Source organism: Panthera leo, chromosome B1, assembly GCF_018350215.1.
Source record: "Panthera leo isolate Ple1 chromosome B1, P.leo_Ple1_pat1.1, whole genome shotgun sequence".
NCBI lineage: Eukaryota > Metazoa > Chordata > Mammalia > Carnivora > Felidae > Panthera > Panthera leo.
In genome coordinates this window covers 43,755,714-43,777,703 of record NC_056682.1, presented here as the reverse complement: position 1 = coordinate 43,777,703, position 21,990 = coordinate 43,755,714, and the positions used below count along the sequence as shown (strand labels likewise).

Genomic DNA, 21,990 nt, shown 5'->3' with positions numbered 1-21,990 from the left:
ATGTCTTTGGAGAAATGTCTGTTCATGTCTTCTGTCCACTTTGTAATTGGAAGATTGATTTCTTTTTTTTTCTTTTTTTAAAATTTTTTGAGAGCACACAGATGGGGATAGGGGTTGAGGGAGAGAGAGAATCTTAAGCAGCCTCCATCCTCATTGCGTAGCCTGATGAGGGGCTCAATCCTCATCTCTATGATGATGGCTCATCTCTATGGTCATGGCTCTAGGGTCATGACCTCAGCCGAAATCAAGAGTCAGATGCTCAACAAACTGAGCCACCCAGGTGCCCCTGGATGGTTCATTTTCTTATCATATGGTCAGACTAGTTTACATTCTAGTCACTTCTAATAGTAACCCTATGTACTGGGGCAGATTATTCTCCCAAATACCTCAGGGTTTCTGTGAGTAAATTAATAGGAGAAATCTGTACACCTATCCAGCACTTGCGATGGCAGTCTCAAGCAGAGTACAATTCAGTCATTGAGGTGGTCTGGCTTATTAGCTTGTTATTTTTATAAACTTTGGTTCACCTGTGAAAAGAGAACGGAAGGGAGGGAGGGAGAGTGCATATATCTCACATTTGTGTGCTAACCGACATGCTTGTGCACATGACTCTAGAGTGCGGATCTTAGTACAGGTTTCCTTCGTTCATGATGCGGTCTTCACCCTTCTGTGTTTGACACACTTTTGGAGCTTCTTTCAGTGTCTAATACTTTATTCTCTTTCAGCATTCTCTCATGGCTTTCCTTCTCTGTCCTGCCTCGTAAACTGGGCTACAAAGCCTGATAGGAGGTGGGGCCTTTCTTTTGTGCCTTGAGCATAGAGTTGCTGTCAGTAGTGAGGTTCCCCCACCTTTTTTCTGGCCATGTGGAACAGAAGTCATAAGCCACAGGAGTGGGAAGGAGCATGGCAGTGCCCAGAGGCTGGGAGTCCAGAGGCTTGCTGGAATGTCAGAGCCTTCTGCTGGGTCTCATAGTCTCCAGGATCACCCCTACTTTACTTTACTCCATTCATATATCTTTTCACTCCTCCTGTCAAAGGTCTCATGGGATAGAAGGAAGAGGATGGATACTCTATTTCCTATTCAGTTTGTGCCCTGGAAGGGTTTACTTCTTTTTCTACTTCCATATCGTCCTGTATCTTGTGTCCTTCCTAAGGGAGGCTGGGATGAAGGAAGATGTGGGCTGGGCATCACATTGATGGCATGCCTACTTATTTTAGGGCACCTTATATACACAGTGCAGCATCAGGGACTTTGGCAGATACAGAGATGAATGAGGGAACAGATAATGTATCGAGCCAAACTCTCACACGTGCCATATTATTCACCCCTCTCACATCACTCTTATAAATGGTTTTATTACCCTTTTTTAGATGAGAAAGATGGAAATCAGAGTCTTGCCCAAAATCTAGAGGTGGGTAAATGGTAGAGCTGAGATTAAACACCCAGAACCCTATGACTTCCAAGACCTAAAAGAGTTAATGGAAATATTTAAAGGGGTACTTGGGTGGCTCAGTTGGTTAAACGTCTGACTTCAGCTCAGGTCATGATCTCATGATCTCATGGTTCATGGGTTTGAGCCCCACATTGGGCTCTGTGCTGACAACTCGGAGCCTGGATCCTGCTTCAGATCTGTGTCTCTCTCTCTCTGTCCCTCCCCCTTTCACACACACACACTCTTTCCTGCTCTCTCTCTCAAAAAATAAATGAATAAACATTTTTAAAAAAATTAAAAATATTTAAAAAGAGCAACAGTTGTAAACTTTGTTAGATTACACACCATTTTTACATACATGGCTTCATTTTAGCCTCATATAAAAACCTTAAGTGTTATTATTCCCAATTATAAATGGGGGTGATACAAATACATAGAGATTAAAGTGACTTGCCCAAGTTTATGGAACCAGGATAGATCGAGTTTATCTGCCCACAGATCACTGTTCATTTTGTGCTGAGGCCACTGGGTCCTTATCACTGAAGAAAATGGTATGCTCTGGCTTATAGCTGCATTACTCCCATCTCTGCCTCCATCACTATGGCCTGTGTGTCTGTGTGTCCTCTCTTCTTCTAAAAGGGGCATCAGTCATTGGACTTTGGGCCCACCCTAACTGGTTATGATCTGATCTTAATTTAACTATATTTGCAAAGACCCTATTTCTAAATAAGGTCATATTCTGAGTTTGTGGGTGGATGGTTTTAAGGGGACATTATTCAACTTACTACATTTCCCAAAACTGTTGAAAATTGAGCAGTAAGTAAAGCACAGCCTCCTGCACCCATTGGATTGTTCCTCATTGCAGTCTAGACATGCCTGGTGGAAGTAAGATGAGTCCCTGTAATTTTCTTTTTCTTTCTTTCTTTCTTTCTTTCTTTCTTTCTTTCTTTCTCTTTTTCTTCTTTCTTTTCTTTCTTTCTTTCTTTCTCTTTTTCTTCTTTCTTTTCTTTCTTTCTTTCTTTCTTTCTTTCTTTCTTTCTTTCTCTCCTTCCTTCTTTCCTTCCTTCCTTCCTTCCTTCCTTCCTTCCTTCCTTCCTTCCTTCCTTCCTTCTTTTCTTGTTGTTAAGTAACCTCTACACCCACTATGGGGCTTGAATTTGTAACCCCGGGATCAAGAGTCATATGCTCCAGCAACTGAGCCAGGTGCCCCATGTCCCTGTAATTTTCATTTCACATTGCAAATGAGATTCATAAGGATATCCCCCATCAGAGAATACTCCACAGGGAGATGGAGGAGGGCACACCTTTAATTAGGCCTCTGGGGATATGGACCAACCAAAAGAATGACCTTGTTTTAAAGCTCTGGGGCAGTTATTGTGGGTTTGTCCTCCACAAGCTGGAGGCTTTGGAAAGGCTCCGTGTAGATGGTCAGATGCAGCCTATGATGACAAGATTCTGAGAGGCAGTACAACAGCTAAGCTTCTATGAGTCCTTTGCTGGCCACTGGGAAGTCTAAAAGGCTACATCCCTCCTTTCTTTGCTAGAATTCATTTAGGTCACTTGAGGGGAGCTTCTGTTGTTCCATGATGATGATATCACTAAACATCCCAGCCATAATCAACATCCCTAAAGGGGTCCCATCACAATAGCAAAGCTCAGGGAAGAAAAGGTGGCATAGGTAGGTAGTGGGGCATTTAGCAATGGAGAGTCAGGCAGTCCTAGGGGAAATTTACTTCCTTTGAATGAGCTTTCATTGATCTCTTCTATAAAATGGAGAAAATAATGCCTACTTCATAGACATTGCTTGAGGTAGAGACCATGCAGCAGATTGCTTGAGGTAGAGACCATGCAGTAGAGTTTGACACATTGTGTGGCCCTGAATGGGACCCACTGAGGTGGGAACTGCAGTTCAGACAGCTGGAAGGGAGAGAAGGTAGATTTCTGGCTCCATCTGGAGAGCTGGTGGGTGGAGGTCACCTTTGCCTATGTAAATGGAATGCACAGGCCAGGGATGTCATCTTCTTTCTGGAGCTCCAGCATAATCACAGTGGTCTTAACCCTTTGAATAGACATGGAATGGAGTAGTCTTTGGTCTCATCCTTGGCAGAGTTCTCAAAGGGCCCTGAGCTATGAGCTCTTGAAAAGTCTGGATTCTTAGGTCCTTCTGATTCCCAAGGCCATAGAAATGGAAGATGTTAGCTTTACTCGTGTCTAGATCTGCATAGAGTGTGAGACTTGTGAAGGACGGGCTTTGTGATGCTGTGGAAATTGCGCCCTGGTAGGGAGTTAGGATCTAGTCTCTGTTCAGTTATTGACCACAGCTTTGGGCGATTGACTTGACTGGCCTGGGCCTCTCTTATTTTCTTACAAAATGAAAGATGTTATTGGAATTTCCAGTATAAATGAGTGAAATGAGCAAGGAGGAAGAAAAACAACAACATAAATGAGGATAAACAGCACCTGGCTTGTGGCCTCAGTGTTGGGGAGCATGATAGGGACAGTGGCAAACTGAAGAGTGTTCTCCATCTTAAGAGAGAAATGCTGCTTAACTGGAAGTCTGGATTTTTAGGTAAAATATTCCACATTGGAAATGTGGATTGAAAAACACACTACATAGGACCAACAACACATAGTTTGGCCAGAATCTGCCTTCAGGCCACCAGTTTGCAGCCTGTGGCCTGTGGTGTCAAAAGAGCCATAAAAATTCTGTGATTATGTGATTGTCCGTGGTGCCCTAATTCTTCCAAGAGAGAAAAAAAGATAACTGTTCAAAGGGCTGTGTTTGTAAATGTGAGTACCATTTGTGAAATGTTAATTAAAATATTTTGTAATATTCTTGACCCCTGAACAACATAGGTTTGAACTACTTATATGCAGGGTTTTTTTGCAGTACAACTGTGAATGTATTTTCCTTATGATTTTCTTAATAATATTTTATTTTGTCTAGCTTTATTGTAAGAATACAGTATATAATACATCGAACATACAAAATCTGTGTTAACTGATGATGTCTGTTATCAGTAAGGCTTCCGGTCAACAGTAGGCTATTAGTAGTTGAGTTTTCAGAGTTATAAGTTATACATGGAGTTTTTACTGTGTGGGAGCCAGTGCTCTCAACCCCCTGTGTTGTTCAAAGGTCAACTGTACTTTTATATTTTTTATTTTTGAAAATTAAAAAAATATATATACTCTGTCATTTGATAAGTACAGTGACTACGATATAAATATTATTACCCTTTTTGTTTTCTACATGGGCCAGTTTTGGCCTAAAGAGAGGTTCAGTGCTAAAGGTCACTCAGTCAGTGACAGGTCAGGAGTAGGTAGCCCGGGTCCTTGGGCTCCAAAGCTCATGGTCCCCTAATTCTGTTCCGTATCCCACATGTATGTTACCTGTTCCCCTGCCTAGCATGCTTTGTCCTCCTTACATTCCTGGTTCCTGTTCATCTCTGGGTTACTGTTCCAGCATCTCTCTTCCTCTGGATACCTCCGCTCACCATTCCGTTTCAAATAGTTCCCCTGCACCTCTGTATCTCAGCTCCTGTTTATTTTTTTTTATGGCACTCCCCACAATTTATAATTATTCTTATTGTTTGGCCGTGCATTTTTTGGTCAGTCTCTGTTGTTGGAATGTCCGTGCTATTAGGGTGGGGCATGTATGTCTGTTTGCTGTCTTATGGTTGGTCTGTAGTCAGGGAAGGGCCGGCTCACAGTGGGTGCTCGGTAATTGTGTGTGTGCGTGTGCATGTGCGTATAGGGGTCTGCTGGCAGAGTTCCTCGTATTCAGGAATGGGTCGATGGAAGGGCTGAGGAAGAGAAGAATGTCTTAACTACAATTTGGTACGTTAGCTTTTCTTACCTCTTCCCTAATCCTCTTTTGCCTCCCCACTTTTCCTAAGCTGTCTTTCTTGCCAGGTGCCCAAAGTTGGGAGCCTGCCCCTGACTACCGAGGTTCTGAAAAGCCTAGCAGCTCCTCCAGCCCTAGAGAAGAAGCCGCAGGTGGCCTACAAGACCGAGATCATCGGAGGGGTGGTGGTACACACGCCCATCAATCAGGTGCTGGGACCTGGGGCTTCTGGCGGGGGCAGGAGGGGGCAGGGGTATGGGGGTGTCCATAGTGTGCCAGTGATGTGCACAGAGGTGGGCTGCACTGAGGAAAGGTAGTTGTGGGTGGGGGAGCCAGTGCAGATGGGGTGGCCAAGAAAACCCGGGACAGGGGTGGGTGTGAATAGTAGCAGTACAGAAATCAGGGCCACCATATCTTGAGGCATTTTGGCCGGTATGGTCCTGCACCATACATGGGAGACTAGCACTTGTAAATCACAGGGGCAAAACAAGCCTACTGTCCCTCCTCCCATAGGGTGTTTCTCTCCTCTTCTGGTTTGCCTTCTCTGTCCTTACCTTTTCCTGGGTCTGCCCAACTTCGCGAGCCTTGTTCTCTGACAGCACCCAGTACAGTGCCTGATGGGAGCAAAATGAATGTTTACTTTCTTGTTATTTCTTCTTTGATTGCTATCATGGGTAAAGAGGCAAGAGAGGCTTCCCCGAGAGAGCTGGGTGAGGCATGGGGTTTGCCGTGTGAGGAGCAAGGGGAGGTACTAATCCTGACACTGTTTCCTTGTAGAACGGTGGGGATGGGCAGGAAGGGAGTGAACCCGGGTCCCACGCCATCCTTCGAAGGTCTCAGAGTTACATCCCCACGACAGGCAGCCATGTTCCCTCTGGGCCCCACTTCATTAAGAGCGGCTACTGCGTGAAGCAAGGGAATGTGGTGAGTGTCAGCGCTGGGGCCAGAGTGAGTCCTGGTGACTCCTGGGAGCGGTGGTTGTGGGCAGTGCACAGGGGACAGCTGGCTGCAAGGAGGAGCTGCCCACCTCCCAAACCGGTGAAAGGTTTGGGACTAAATACTCACCCCTGCATGCCTGAGGCTCTGCCTCTAATAGGAAGAAGTCTCTCCCTCTGCTGACCCCGTCTCTCCCATTGAATGTGGGAGCCCAGCTTCCATTGGGCTGGGTACCCAGGAGCTTAGAACTGGAACACCCTCTGGAATGCTGGGACCTCTTCTTAATGTCCTGCTCTTGCTTTTTATTTCAGCGGAAGAGCTGGAAACGTCGCTTCTTTGCACTTGATGACTTTACTCTCTGCTACTTCAAGTGTGAACAGGTTTGTAGTCATTCTGGGGCCCTTCTGACAGGCCATGGAAGCAAGAGGCACACAGGTGACACTGACATGTGTGTGCATGAGTAGAGATGTGGGCACACACACAGGCCTGTGGGGTGCCTCTGTCTTATGAGCATCCATCCCATGTGTACATCTTTACGTCAATAGTAACGTGGACTTCGCTTTCTCCCTCCCTCAACGCAGTGAGCTGCTCTGTGGTCAGAGCCACAGAATATCTTCTTAGAACTTTTTCCTCTCTTGATAGTTATTTTGAGACTTTGCCTTGTTTGCAGTGTACCTCTGATCAGAGAGATACATTCATCAGCTGGGCTGGGTTGTGGCATTATGTGGATAGTCTCATTTACCTATCTTATTTTTTCCACCAGGACCGAGAACCACTGCGCACTATATTTCTCAAGGATGTTCTTAAGACCCATGAGTGTCTGGTCAAATCTGGGTAATCATGTCTGCTTACTTTTTTTTTTCTGATAGGAATCCCCATTTGCCTGCCTAAATCTTCATTTACTACCCTTCAGAGGCTCTATTTAAGAATTTTCTCCCATGAGCATGACAGGGCCTGACATCTCACTTACTGCGTCCAAACTAATGCAGCTAAGAGACCAAACTGGGCAAGCTCATCTCATCTTTTCCCTTTGCCTTTCTCTGGCCCCTGAGGAGACAGGCTGAGTCTAAATAATAATTTTTGATGTAGAAAAAGAAAGAATGTGGGAAAAAGAAGAGAGTGGTGTTGGGATGCTTCTCAAGTGTTAGAATTAAATGCTCATTGCATGGGAGGCTTAGGGCTCAGAGCAGGGACAGTGTCCTGAGGTCTCACTTATCAGCACTTCTGGTCAGATCACTGCTTATTCCAATGCTTCTTCCCTGAACTTCTTACGCCTTTTCCCCTTTTTTGACAAAGTCCTGGATATGTCCTTAACACAAAGGTGATTAACAGCTTCTCTGTGTGACTCCCTTGTAGAGGAATAGTGAGTATTTTTAATGTGTTCCTCTTCCCACTAGGAAGAGTGCCATGGTGCATAGGAGGACTTTGGGATCTGGGGCCCATAGGCAAAGGCTCTCTCCTGTAGTCAATATAGATACAGATGCCCTTAGAACTAAACTGTAGAAACCCAAGGGCATCTGGACATTTAAAAGTCCTCCTTTTGCCCCTTAAGCTCCAGTCTTTAGAGACTGTTTGCGTCTCTCCATCCCATGGACTGTGCATTACAGACCAACATCATCAGGGAGGCTCTTAGCAGCAGGCAGACTGTTATCACATGAAGGCATAGGAAGGTCTTACATGGCAACAAAAGGCCACATGACCCCAAGGAAGCAGGGACTGAACTGGAGCTGTACTGAGTCTTGTCTTGCAAATGATATTTGCAGAGTAGAGATTAGGGAGGTTCCCAGTGACAGTTTGTATTCCATAAAAGTGGCTGGTGATGGATGTTCCAGAAGTGTGGTTCCAGAGGTTGATGGTGGGTGGAGGAAAGACTGGGCATGACTGCATCCTCAGAGATGATTCCTGACTTCACAGGGGCCCATGCAAACAGGTAGGTGGACAGCCACCTGGGCATGTTGGGCAGCTTAGCGAGCCCAGATGGCATTGAGTCCTAAGAGTGCTCTGTACTTCACCTGAGTCTCTCACTGCCACAGTCAGACTGAATCCTTAGTGAAGGAATTAAGAGAGCTTCAGATCATTAGGGAAAGAAGTCCCCAAGGCTCTGCGGGTTCCAGGCCTATGAGACTGTGCGGCCTTCCCAAACCCAGTTAGGAAGCTTTAGGGCATCTGCGTAGTCAACAAACATTTGTTAACTTGAATTAAATTGAACTGAATTGAATTGAAAGGCAACGTGTAGCTTGGGAAGTAGATGTGACAAGGGTGGGGATTTCCTCCTTGCTTTGCTTTCGTCTCTTCAGTAGTCGATGACATGAGTGTACTGTATGTGTGTGAGTAATTTAAAAAACGAAAACAGTTTAGTCAGTAAGAAGAGCCATCTCCATTCAGAAAGTAATAATGGTCAGTGAAATGTTTCAAGTGACCGCTATATGACATGCATGGTAGCAGATGCCTTATGTACTTCATACATTGATCTTTGTGGTCACCAGCCTGGTAAGGGGGGTCTTCTCATCTCCTTTTTACAGTTGGGGAACAAAGGCCCACAAAGATTTAAAATATTCCTACAATATCTTTTCCCCAAGTGGAGTCAGGATTTGGTCCCAGGTCTTTCTGACACTGTCTTGCTGTCCCTTCCCACGTGGGTCTTTAGTCTCTTGCTCCTCCTTTGCCCGGGTGCCCATGTCACTGGCTCAGTGCCTGCCATGTCCTTCCAAGTCCTCATTCATGAAGCCAACTCTGCCTGCAATCAGTCCTTTTTTGGAATTATTCTCATTCTTAGCGTAAGAACACACAGTCTAACATCTAATTGTATAGTTTTGCTTTATTAATTTTTTTTTGGTTCTTTTATTGGGAAGAAATTAGATCTTTCACTCCTTATGTATTGCCCACAGCACCTGGATACACACAACAGGCGCTCAACACTGCAAATAATTTTGGCCGGTTTAGGGTTTGTCACTGGGCACCACCTACATCTCCCCTTTTTCCTTGTAGAAGTCAGGATTCTTCCCAAACTCATACCGAGTTTGAAGTATCTTAAAGTAGTCTAGTTTCTCCTTCCATATCTCATTGGTTCCCCGTCTCAACCCAGTACATGGTGGCACAGAGCAGTAATTTAATGAAGCTGATGAGGTTGCTGCTTGTGGGGAGGAAGGCTTTGGAAGTGAGAGTTGGTTCCCATAGGAGAGGCAAATGGTAATGGAGTACTTAAAAGCATAGATTCTGAAGTCAGACCTGGGTTCAAATCCTTGCTCTGCTGTTTACTAACTTCGGCACCATGGACAAGTCATGTAGCCTCTCTGAGGCTAGGTTTCCTCATCCACAAAGTGGGGAAAGTCTTAAGTTCCTTACTGGATTGTTGTAAACATTGGATAAAATAACACACTCAAAAACACTCAAAGAAAAGATTGGTGGTTGTCAGAGGTGGGAGGTGGGGGGTGGGCAAAATGGGTAAAGGGGATCAGAAGGCACAAACTTCCATTTATAAAATAAATAAGTCCTAGTAATGTGATGTACAGTATGGTAACCATAATTAATAATGCTATATTGGATATTTGTAAGTTGCTGAGGCAGTAGACCTTAAAAGTTCTCATCACAAGAAAAAAAGAGCTTGTAACTATGTGTGGTGACTGATGTCAACTAGACTTCTTGTGGTGATCAGTTCACAATATATACAAATACTGCATCACTATCTTGTGTACCTGAAACTAATAAAATGTTACAGGTACATTCTCTGTCTCTATGTCTTTATATATAAATAATATCTTATGTATTAATAAATATGTAAAATTAATAATTGATTAGTTACATTTACATATTTATAAAACCAATAAAATGTTCATCTGCTTGACCCTGAAAAAAGCACTTAAAGCAGTGCTTTGTACAAAGAACTTTATACATCTTGGCCCCTAACTGCCCCTTCCCCCCACAACTATAGGTCGTATGGGATGTGATGGATCTTAGGCAGGAGGCTTTAGAGGGAAAGGAGCATTATCTTGTTAGAACTGGTGGTGGGGTGTGTGTGTGTGTGGGATTTCCATGGGGATGGCAAGACCTCCTGAGAACCTGTGGGAAGTTAAGCTGGAAGAGACCCCTGTCATGGTATTTGAGGCAGAGGCTGGAGGAAGAATGGCCTGGGAGCCCCCTTTCTATGGGAGAGGGCGCAGGAGCCTTTACTTGGGATAAATCATGTCCTCAGTGTGTGTGCAGGCATGCCTGGTAACTTGCTTTCTCTTTGTCTAGTGATCTCTTAATGAGGGACAACCTGTTTGAAATCATAACAAGCTCCAGGACCTTCTACATACAGGTAAAAGGCTCACTCTGAGAAGACTTTTGTGTTCTCTTTCTGTGAATGGTGTGCGATAGGTCTTGCCCTTTCCTCTGCTTTCTCTTTTATTTTGTTTGAAGTTTCTAGGTAGTAAATTTAGCCCCTGATAGTCAGTCTGAGTCCCATTTTATTCTAAACAGGATGTTTGCCAGAAGCTTCCCAACCATAAAATAATAAGAACAGGTTGAGCCTCTGAACTGGGGAATGTGAGTTTGTACCAGCTGCTCTCAGCTGCTGGGCGCCAACTAAGCAGAGAAAAGGAGAACTAGCCAGTGGTTTCACTTCTCCTTTGGAGGGTATTTATAAGCCCCGCCTGTGTGGACATTGCTGTGTGCGGAAGAACCGAAGCACAGAGGGCCCTGTGCAGGCACCAGGTGCAAAGCCCAGCTGCACAGAGAAAGCCATTGTTTGGGCTCTGACAGTTCAGCTCTCAGAAGCTTCTCCCTCCACCCACAGCTTTGGAGTTCTCCCAGCTCTTTCTTAAATCATAGGAGCGAGAAAGGCAGATACCCAAGCAGGGCCTAGACTTTCAATGCCAAGTCCCTACCCAAGCTGGCCTAGTAATCTACAGAGAATGCCTTGATCCATGCAGCATCGTGATAATGCCGCGTTTCTGGGATTCAGACTGCCATGCAATGTGTTGGTTTAGATGTGGGCTCCCTAGCCAAGGCTTTTCAGGGTTCCCAGTGCTCTTTCTTTGTTCCAAGTGTCACTCCCCACTAAGTACCATCTGTTGTTCCACAGGGCCACCCCTCCCCCATTTCTTGGGCAGCAGCTCCATAGTCCTGACCCTTCTGAGCTGGTCATTCTGCCTGAGCCCAGCAGACATGCTGGCAGCCTTAACTACCTGTTGGCTCCATTCATTCACCCAAGCATGTGTCACTGGGGAAGAGGGAGCTGTGCATAGCATTGCTGGAGTTGTTAGAGCTGGTTCCATTGTCATTCAGGGACAGGGTTTAAATTGTAGGTTCGAAAAGTTTCCAGTTCTTGAATTTAACAGGTATTTGTAGAGTATCCTTAGAGTGCCATGCATTTTGCTTCATACTGGGGATGACACTGTGTTAAATAGAACAGATCGTGAACTGGAGAGAGAGAGTCAGGTAAACAGGCAATTAAAACAGTGTGATGGGGTCGAGGAAGGAGTGTTGGGTTGTTGAACACAGGGGAGTTTTGGGGGGCAGTGAAACTATTCTGTATGATACTGTAATGGTGGATATATGAAATAGAACTTTATAGAAGGCAATAAAAATAAAGAGTAAACTTTAATATATGTGAATTTAAAAAATCACTTAGGCAGTTGGGTGATTCTAGCATGGCATATAGACTGTGACAAAAGAGCCTAAATGCGTTATAGGGTTGGAATGACCTCACTGAAGGGGCTAGGGAAATTAAAAAAAAGGAAGCAAATGAACAAAAAAACCTGGTGTGTAAGTGCTACCATGACAGTGAGTTGTGGTTGCCATGGGAACTCCTAAAAGGGGCATCTCCCCCATCTCAGAGTTGGGGGAGGTTTCTTGCAGGAAGGCACAGCTAAACTGAGTCAGTTGGGAGAAGAGTGGCCTAGGCAGAGAGAACAGCATGTGTGAAAAAGCCTGGAGATAAAAGGAGCACAGGGCACAGGGAGGGCTGGGAAGCCTGTGTGGAGGGCCCATGCCTTATAGCCCCTATTAGAGAGCTTGTATTTTATCCTGAGGGTTTGGTCCCATTGAGGTTGAACCCAGGGAGTGGCCCAATCAAATTTGCCTTCTAAAAATGCCACCTGGGCAAGTGATCTAACGTTCAAACCCTGTTTTCCTCATCTGTAAAGTGGCGATGATATCCCTCAACCAACCACATTAATGGTGTGCTGGCTGTGAGTTTCCAGGCCCAGGGCAGTATAGACAGATGAAGAAAAGGTAAGACAGGAGGTAGAGAGAGAAGTTTGGTGTCTGTGGTAGTAATTTGGGTGACGGATGAAAGAAGCTTGAACTAGGATGGATGGAGAAAAATGGACAACTTAAAAACTATTGAAGAGTTGTTTCTGGGACTTGGTTGTGGGTTGGATGTGGACTGAGGGGAGATGGGGAGGCAAGGACACCGCTGGGTGTTTGGCCTGGGCCTCAGGGTGTCAGACAACAGCAATCACTTAGACCACAGCCAGGCGAGGAGGTACTGGTGAGTGTGAAGGCAAGCCTAGTGTTGGGGGTTCTGAGTTGACAGTGTCTGTGGGACATTGAAGGTGACATGTTATGAAGGTCCTTCAGTAGACAGTGCCTGACACATGGTTGGTACTAAACAAGTATTTGTCAAGTGAACGATTATGCTCGGTAAGAGCTTTGGACTAGAGAGAGTGATTTGGGAAATGTGAATCCCAACAAGAACAAAGTTTAAGAGACATTGGTTGCATCATCTGAATGAATGTATGCACATTTACCAGAGCTTCTCATCACTTTTACCACCGTTTGCCTTCTAGTCTCACATTTCCAGGATAAAAGAATACTAGCATCACCCTGAAATAAATGAGTGAACAAGTCTGTTTACAGCACTTAACTCAGAGAGAGTAGAAAACTGAGAAGAACATAGAGTAAAAGTCATTAAAAATATGTATTAATTTATTTTCAGATAGTAACCAAAAACTCAGTTATGTTAACACGAGTAGTATTTTATGAAAAATAGGTATATTTCTAAAACAAAAAACGCAACAAAAGTAGCATTGTTTTTATGTTTTTGCAAATCTCTTTAATGGCTGGCTTAAAAGGAGACAGCATTCTCCTATCTGCTTCTGCATTCTATCTGTGGCCATATGTTGTTTTGGTTGAAGAATATGAAGAAAATCTGGCCTTGCACAGATACGTATTTGCAAAAAAGGACTATTTTAATAGCTTTGTCAGATAATTGTGGATAGTCTTCTTTGATTCTATATGAAAACTTGACAAATGGTAGTTTCTTAGTGTTCAGGTGCAGTGTGGAATTGGAAGCCAATATCAATATTGGTAAACTTCCATGCTTTTACATTAAAATCCACTGGTCAGTTTCATACTTTGAATGGATCCTTTTTACCAATGCATGATTTGGTAACTTCATGCGCTGGCCGTTAGGAAAATAGTGGTCACACAGAGGTATGCAGATCTTCTAATTGTTGACACATTTTATTATATATAATATCAAAAAATCACATTTGTTAATAGCACCACAACGATCATCATCAACCAAGTCTTTTTTCCTTTTTCTTTTTTCTTTTGAGAGAGAGACAGAGACAGAGACAGAGAGGAAGACAGGGAGAGAGATGGAGAGCATGTGCACCTGAGTAGGGGAGGGACAGAGAGAGAGGGAGAGAGAGAATCTCAAGCAGGCTCCACACCATTAGCGCCAAGCTCCATGCAGGGCTCGAACCCATGAACTTTTGAGATCATGACCTGAGCTGAAGTCGGATGCTTAACCGACTGACCAACCCAGGTGACCCAATAAAGTCTTTAAGTACGGAAAGCTTTTGGAATTCTAATTTTGTTTGGAAGCTCAAAATTGCAAAAAAAAAAAAAAAAAAAAAAAAATGCTTTCATGATTTTCCCTGACTGAACAGACTCATTTCATTCATTTTTGAGGAAGTGTCCACCATTTACCTAAGTCTGAGTAAGTCTGACAGTTTGTCAGTCATTTGTTCCAAGTAAAAATTGTGTTTCATGAGAAAGGTGAAAGAATATAATGGCTTCCCCTACAGTTTGGTGCCAGCAGCTTTACCTACCATGCCTATGTGGCATTCTGACCTGCTTCCTAGGGGATGTTCAGTAAACCTGCCTGAAAGAACCACATATCCTCACTATCCGGGAAAGCTGGACCAGGGCAGCTGTAGGCAGGGTGAGCAGACTCCTTGGGCAGGGACAGAGGCTTGGGCAACAGAATGGGGCTGGCTGCCATCTGCTGAGGTGCTGGTCATTTATCTTCTGTCACATTTGCCTTCCAAGTCACACATCTATATAATTTGTGCCCGAGAATGCTACCCTGTGTTGGACACTTAGATGTCACAGGCACAGTGCTAAGTAGTTTACAGGCAGCACATCACTGAATTCACAGTGATGTCTGAGACCATCTCCATTTTAGAGATGAGGAGACAGAATGTCTGAAGGCAAACTATTTGTTTGAGATCATCAACCTGGTGAATTATGGAACTGAGTAGGAGTCACCTAGTCAGGTGCTAGAGCAGGACCCACCCACTTGTGTTGTTTAAAAGCAGCTTGGTGCAGAGCACAAAGATGTAGAAGGTGTGGCTATAGACAACTAGGGGAGATCAGCTTGGGGTGATAGATCATGGTGACCAAGATCCAGGATCTGGCAGTAATCAGGTATCGAAGCTTGGGATGTCAGCAAGCTTATCAGCAGGTTCTCAGTCCTGGGCAAGGGTTCAAAATGAGATTTCAATCCTTGGAATACGAGACATGCAGCAGTCACCATTTCCCCATTCCCCTTTCATAGAAGGTCAGGGGTATTAGGTAGGAGGATGTAGTTACTCCAGATGAGAAATGTAGTGCAGACTAGTTTGGGTAACTTGGTATAGGCCTAGTTGTCAGAACTAGGGGGCTATGTCAGGATAAGAGTAGTAATAAGATGGCCCCTATGTGAATTGCAGAGTGTTGGTATAGAGCTCTTACAGTAAGTAAGATAGATACTTACTGTTTTAATTTAGACTACAGGGTGAATGACAGCATCTTGAACTATGTAGTGCACAGTCTAGGCAATCATACTGGCAAGGCTGTGTCTAAAGACGGGATTGGTTCCTGGGGAGAAAGCAGGGATTATTAGCTGTTGGGCAGGGTGGGGAGGTGCAGAGGTTGGGAACAGACAAATGTTGGGCAGCTGCAGGAGAAGCCACCCTGGTAGGGACTGGAGACCTATTACTGATGACCTGTGGAATTCATTGCTTTAAACCGTGGCATCTGTTACAGTGCTGGGCTCATAGTAGGTACTCAGTAAAAGCTTGTAGGACTGCAATAAACATCAGGATACGGTGACTCATGCTTTTAATACCCTTTGTTCCTCTCACCTCCAAAACTACCCTCAAGGACAGAAACCCTACTTTTTCTTTTGAACCAATTGCCCAAAACAAATGCACACACTTAAGCACGCCAGGAAGAGGTGAAGGTATAGGTATGGTACTTCCTTTTTTATTCTACTGAGTTTTAAGCATCATTTAGGCTTCTTGCAATTCTCCATGCTGTGTGTGGACTTCAGCACTGTTTTTTTACCCCTGGTTCACGAAGCTACCTTTGAGGTGGTATTTTAAGATATTTTGGGGGTTTTGATGAAAGCTAAGCACAAGCCTTCCATAAAAGGTAGACATACACATACGCCATATGTTTGCACACAGTTTTTGAGGTTTTGAGGAATTTAGAGATTATAATTGTGATCTCAATAAAGTGGAAGTCTGTTTCTTCTCAATTTTTCTTACAATATCTGCTTTTCTATTGGAATAATATTTTTAAATGACATTTGTCAAACGTTAAAATAATGCTTACTAACGTTTATTATTACTCTCCTCATGGCTGGTTAACTCTGTAGGTTATCTAACGGAAAAATGTCCATATGTGGAGTTAGAGAATTGGGAAAAATATAACTAGCAAATAATTTCCATCTCTGAATTTCTAAATGTTTTCAGAAAGAGATTTAATAATTTTGCCCATCATATTAGCAAAGACTTAAAAATTGTAATATTTAATTCTAGCAAGGGTGCACGTAAAAAAATAATATATTGGTGGTAAGTGAAATCTATATTGTTGGCCAGAAATCCCTCTGACCAGATGTAACCAGAGCCTTAAAAGAACGCAAGTCTTTGGTAATTTTCCTAGAATCATAAGAATGAAAAAAGCTTTGTGCACAAAGGTGTGAATAGCAGCATTACTTATACTAAAGGAGAATTGGAAACAATCTAAATGTGTTTTATAGGATTTTGATTCTTGTGTCTGACTTCCCAGACGGTAAGTCAGGTGGTCCCTAGTTTTCTCTTATTCAGTGGCTCCTTGCTAGATGGAGGTAAGTTCCTAGAGAAGATGTACAAATACGTTGGTGGAGCTTTAAAGGACAGTCAGTTAGGTGGCCTGTGGCTTGTGGGGAGGCATTTGACTTGGGGGGTGCTGTGTTGTGCTTGGGTGGTGGGAGGGGATAGAGTAGCTCAGTAGCCCTGGAAACTGTTGTCGTGTGGATCTTGCCAGACCTATTGTATGATGTGGGAGACGTTTGTCTCTCCTCAGGTCCCATCTTTCTCTTTCCCAGTCGTCTAACATTGCCCCCTACCAAATCGTGTGTCTCTCTACTTAATGGACAATTTAATTACCTCCATCTCGTTCTATTCAAAGTAACCAAATAGGTTATCTCTTTTGATCCTGACAATTTCATCCTTAGGTAGGAATTATGTGCAGTTTGAGTATGAGGAAACAGAAAAAAAAAATCTCAGGGAGAAGGCAGTTAACATATTTATAATATTGAGGTTTGAGGCTTCATTCATGTCCCATGTGTAATAATAATAAAAACGATAACTAATACTTAAGAAGCCCTTTCTGTGCATCCGACACTGTTCAAACTGCTTTACCTAAATGAGTTCATTACATTTTCCCAGCAGTGCTACTTGCAGAACAGGCTAGGTCTGATGCTACTAAAATACCTTCTGGAAGGATCTTGGACACCTTGTCCTGTTTATCTTTTTGGACTAGTGATGGATTTTTCTCGGAAAACCCAACCATCAGGTTGTCACACAACTGGGAAAAGCCCAGTGGAGAGAGAATACACGTAAGTTTGCAGCTCTAGCGCCTGAGAGGGGTGTTCACCTTGAGCACTTGCTGCTATACCCGATTAACGCAGCGTGCCAGGATGTGACACTGTTTCTTTCCTAAGTGTCTTCTGCACACACCTAACCGATGTGGGTTTGTTTGGGGTGATAGAAAGGGGTAGGAATGCAAGTATGAGGATTAAAAAAAAAAACCAAAAAACAAAACAACAAAACCCAAAACCAAAAAACAAAAACAAAAACTAGTGTTTTATCCAAATACAGTGCAAAGTAAAAGAATCATTTGGGGGCTGCAGAAAGTGAGGGGTGTATGTGGAGAGTTTTGCAGGCTGGAGCGTGGTGTTTACATATACCGTACATAGGCACACAAATGCACACTTCTGATTTATGGTGGGACTGTTAGGGGAAGGCACAGGGGGCAGAGAGAGATTAGTGAATAGAAATTTCTGGAGGTCAGGAATTTGGTCTGGTCCCATCTCTGTGCTTGGCACCTGATGCTGTAAGACTGAGGGCCTCAGCAAACATTTGCTAGGTTTACTTGAACTCAACCCCTATAAAGCTAGAAGGCACTGAGAATTACGAGGGCTCCACCTGCCGCTCCTTGGTGTTTGGATTTTCCTTCCTTTTGTCACAGAGTCGCTGCTGCCCCCTTCTGGCGTTGGTGGGCATTTCTGGGGGATATGCCTTTTAAAGGTTTAGCAGTGTCCTACATGTTGTTAAGCTTAGTGCCCTGAGTCTACCAACTCTCCAGGCCTGGATGCAGTCACAACAGACCCGGGTCATTTGTGTTCTGAGGGAAGCCCTGTTCCTAGAGATAATATGAATGTTGGAGGATATGCAGAGGATTTGGCTTTAGCGGGACTAGAGTTGAAAATGGGATTATTCTGTTTGGATAGCTGTAGTAGAAAGAGGGACTGCATTGGGAGTCAGGAGAACTGGAATCTAGACCAGCCATAAACGTTGAACTTTGGCTTTCTGGGCCCCATTTACCTTTTCTGTAAAGCAAGAGGCCATTTGTGCTCTGGGCGGTGGGGGGTGGGGGTGTGGGGCTTCAGCCGGGACGGCCTCTGCCCCACTGCAGAGCAGATCCACTTTGAGCTGTTTTATTTATGGGGTGTCAAATAAGAGTTTGCAGAAAAAAATGTCCTCAAAAGTCTGAAAGCCACTGGACTGGATGATCTCTGGGATCCTTCCAATTCTAATGGTGTAATTTCATAAACTTAGAATTGAATCACAGACTTGAAGCTGAAATCACAGTGCCAAAGATTTCTCCATAAGTGCTATGGGTGTTTTGCAGGCGGACAGTCCAGAAGACATGCACAGCTGGATTAAGGAGATCAGGGCAGCTGTCCAGGCCCTCAAATGCCACCCCAGAGTAAGTCATTTCCTTTCTGGTACGCAGCCGCTGTCAACTTGGAGATGAATTCTGCTTGAGTGGTCAGGTTTTATTTGGTGATGTAGGCAAGCAGCCTGTTCTGGATGCAGCTGAAGCCCCAGGCTGTCTTGTTTGTTTTCTCTTTCTACTGATTTAAGTACAGAGTTTCATTTTTATTTTTATTTTGGTTGTTTGAAAGCGGCAAGTTGGGTTGGGTAAAGAAACAGAGACTCTGATGTGTTCTACACGTCTCCCTGCCAGGCAGAACATGACACATCTGGAGTGAATTCCGTTGGTTGTACTTGATTTCCATAGACAGGGGTCTCTGGACCTATGAGGTGGTGATCCTAGGTGGCTGTTCTTCCTGGGGCTTTGGAGTAGACATTGTCAGGAAAGCCCTTATTTTCTTTTGTTTTTTTCTTCCCTTTTATTTTTGTAGGATATGTCCTTTTCTAGATCCATCTCTTTGACTCGCTCTGGAAGCTCCAGCCTGTCAGGTGGGCCCAACTCTGCCTTGTGCAGGGGGCGGCCAGCTGTGGAAGAGAAAAAAGCCCTCTGCAAAGCCCCCTCTGTGGCTTCCTCCTGGCAACCCTGGACACCTGTCCCCCAGGCCGGGGACAAGCTGCTTCCAGCTGAAGAGACTCCTGGGGACTCCTTGTTCATGCCTCGACCTGGGGAGAGCAGTACTTCTGGGGTGTTGCCCAGCTCCCGGATAAGGCACAGATCAGAGCCCCAGCACCCCAAGGAGAAGCCATTTCTGTTCAGCCTTGATGATGAGAGCATACGAACTTCTGATGTGTGATAGGGCATGGTACCCTGGGAGGGGGGAGGACTCAAGAAAAGGAGGCCATGACTCAGTTTCCCTACCTTTTGGAAGGCGGTCAGAGACCCTTTGGCACTCATATTCCTGTGGATGCTCTGTGGGGAGGGCCCATTCATTTTTTTTTTTTTTTTTTAAATATAATACAGCGTATTTGACTTGGAAAATCACGAGGTTTAGACCTGTAGGCATGCTCAGTGGAGAGCAGGTTGCCTCTCATTTGACCACTCCAAGGTCTTCCTGGTGAGAGGAGGTTTAGTAGTGCAGTTTCATCCCAACCAAGTTTTATTTCCGTGTCCTAGTTATAGTTTCTTCCTTTGGTTTCCAGGCCGGGCACAGAGTCTTGGGCAGTCATCTCGGTTATCCTATTCCTGTTTATTGGCTGAGGTCTAACAGTGAAGTAGGAGTAGGTAACTGACCCAGCTGAAAGCAGCAGACCTAGGCTCTGGCTTGGCTGGGATACATTCTGAGGGGAGGTGTTACGATCTGGGGGCTAGCAGGTAGCTCTCAGAATGTCCACTAAGGTAGATCCTCCCAGGGGAGAATCTTCCACTGGGGAAGAAATAGGGATCTCTTGTAAGGTATGGGGAAAGATTCAACCTCAGTGCATCAGCCAGTTTGGGGAATTATTCTGTTCTTGTCTACGACCCCAAATAATGTCAACGTGAGTGATAGACCTGCCCATCCAGTTTCTGTGTCAGGCCCTGAGGATGGGTTTATCAGTGTTAAAAGTTACGACTGTTGAGAATAGGGCAGACATTTCCACTGAAGTGGCGTTATTTGGAAGTTTCGAGGGTTGATAAGTGTATGATAATTCACTTGTGTGAATTATCTGTTTTAGATAAAAAATTATCTGTTTTAGATGTTAGAATTGTTTTGAAGCAGGTGCTGGGAAAACATGGATTATAGTTCATCCAGATAAACTTTTCTGATCCGTGTTTTCCAGACAGAAGAAAAGGTCTGTTTTAGCACAGATGGATTTCTTGAATCCTTACTTCACAGCTCTCTTCAATGGGCTGATATTAGTCTAATTTTAAGTGCTGTATATTATATACCCTGGCAGATTTGCTTTCTTTCTAACTTTTTCTGCTGCCCTTTGAATGAAGCCTTGTGTACTTGCATGATCACACCTTGTAATATGATAAGGTTCCATGTACTTAACAGTGAAGAGATACAAGGATAATCCTGAGAGGTATTTATATTTTTAATAAAATAGAAACTATGCATAGAAACATTGATTTAGAAGCTCTGCATTGCTGACTAGAGATTTCCCAGGTAGAAGAGCATAGATTGCCTTTTCCACCCAAATTTCTACCTTCTTTCAACTTGACAAAAGATACTATTTCCAGGTCCCTGGGAGAATTTGTCTAACTTAATGTGGCCTACTGCTAACTTCCAGGGTTCCCTAAAGGGATAGAAAAACTAACTCATTTCTGTCTGTACCTTTCATCAGCTAGATCAATTAGTTACCTTTAAATTAAAAATTAAAGACTAGAGGAAGATACTGAGAGAAGCATTTTTACTTAAGTGAATATCTTCCCCTCCTTATGTCCAGATGTAATGCAGAGGTAAAAACATGTCATCAGAAACCCCTAGGGGCTTGAGGGAAATCTTTGTTCCTTTAATGCAGTGTAGTTCCCTTGCATTGTTTGGCCTAGTGGTCCTGTTATAAAAAAAGACATCTACTGGATCTCTCTCTTTTTCTCTCTCCCCACTCTTTTTTGCAGACTCTTGTAGACTTTTGTCCTCAGAAATCTGTGCTTTGGGAGTTAGTTATTCATGGGTGAGTGAGGTTACAGCTTCAAGTAGCCATTTCAAATTCTTAAAGCTCCTCATCTCTGGTTTCATCTTCAAATTTTCCTTAAGAAAATTCTTTGGCTAGGTCAAAGAAGGTACACAATAAATGATATTGCACTAGCAAAAATAAATTAGGAACTTTTGAGATCTCTTTAAACATTCCCCAACTCATGAAAGCTGTCATCCTCTGGCAAAAATGTATCCATTTCTCTTTTGTTAAGTAAACTCTCTGCTAGAATACTACTGCTAAATTAATTGGCCATTATAGTAAGCTGATATATTTCTCATTCAGTAGGGTCTATTTTAAGAATGTGAGTTCAATATGCTTATAAATCTAGACTGTATTATTATGATGGAAACAAGGACTGGAGATGGCAAATACTTGGGAATACCAAGTGAGAACATTGTTAATGTGGTTCCAACACTAGATAAATAGAATTATCTTCAATGGCACTTAAAAGCATTCTAATTCCCAAACCTTATTTCAGAATTTCTTTTGTGTCCATATTTCTTACCTTCTGACCAATTTCACATCACAATTTTTAATGTCACTTCACGTGTGAGCCAAAGATGGTGCCTATGCAATCAAAGCATTTGGCTTTAAAATTTTTTAATGTTTGTTTGTTTTTGAGAGAGAGAGAGGGAGACACAGAACCCGAAGCAGGCACCAGGCTCTGAGCTGTCAGCACAGAGCCTGACATGGGACTTGA

The 21,990-nt window shown here is 43.7% G+C and overlaps 1 protein-coding gene across 3 annotated transcripts in view; it reads left to right on the top strand.

Moving 5' to 3' along the window:
* PLEKHA2 (pleckstrin homology domain containing A2) overlaps positions 1-21,949 on the top strand; it is a 71,239-nt gene extending 49,290 nt beyond the window's left edge. For all 3 annotated transcript variants that reach the window (XM_042934803.1, XM_042934802.1, XM_042934801.1), the window contains 7 exons: positions 5,346-5,486; positions 6,055-6,201; positions 6,525-6,593; positions 6,977-7,047; positions 10,450-10,513; positions 18,586-18,663; positions 19,103-21,949. In XM_042934803.1, coding sequence (XP_042790737.1) covers positions 5,346-5,486; positions 6,055-6,201; positions 6,525-6,593; positions 6,977-7,047; positions 10,450-10,513; positions 18,586-18,663; positions 19,103-19,465 — 933 coding nt within the window. In that variant the 3' untranslated portion in view covers positions 19,466-21,949. The remainder of the gene's footprint in view (positions 1-5,345; positions 5,487-6,054; positions 6,202-6,524; positions 6,594-6,976; positions 7,048-10,449; positions 10,514-18,585; positions 18,664-19,102) is intronic.
* Positions 21,950-21,990: the final 41 nt, after the last annotated feature.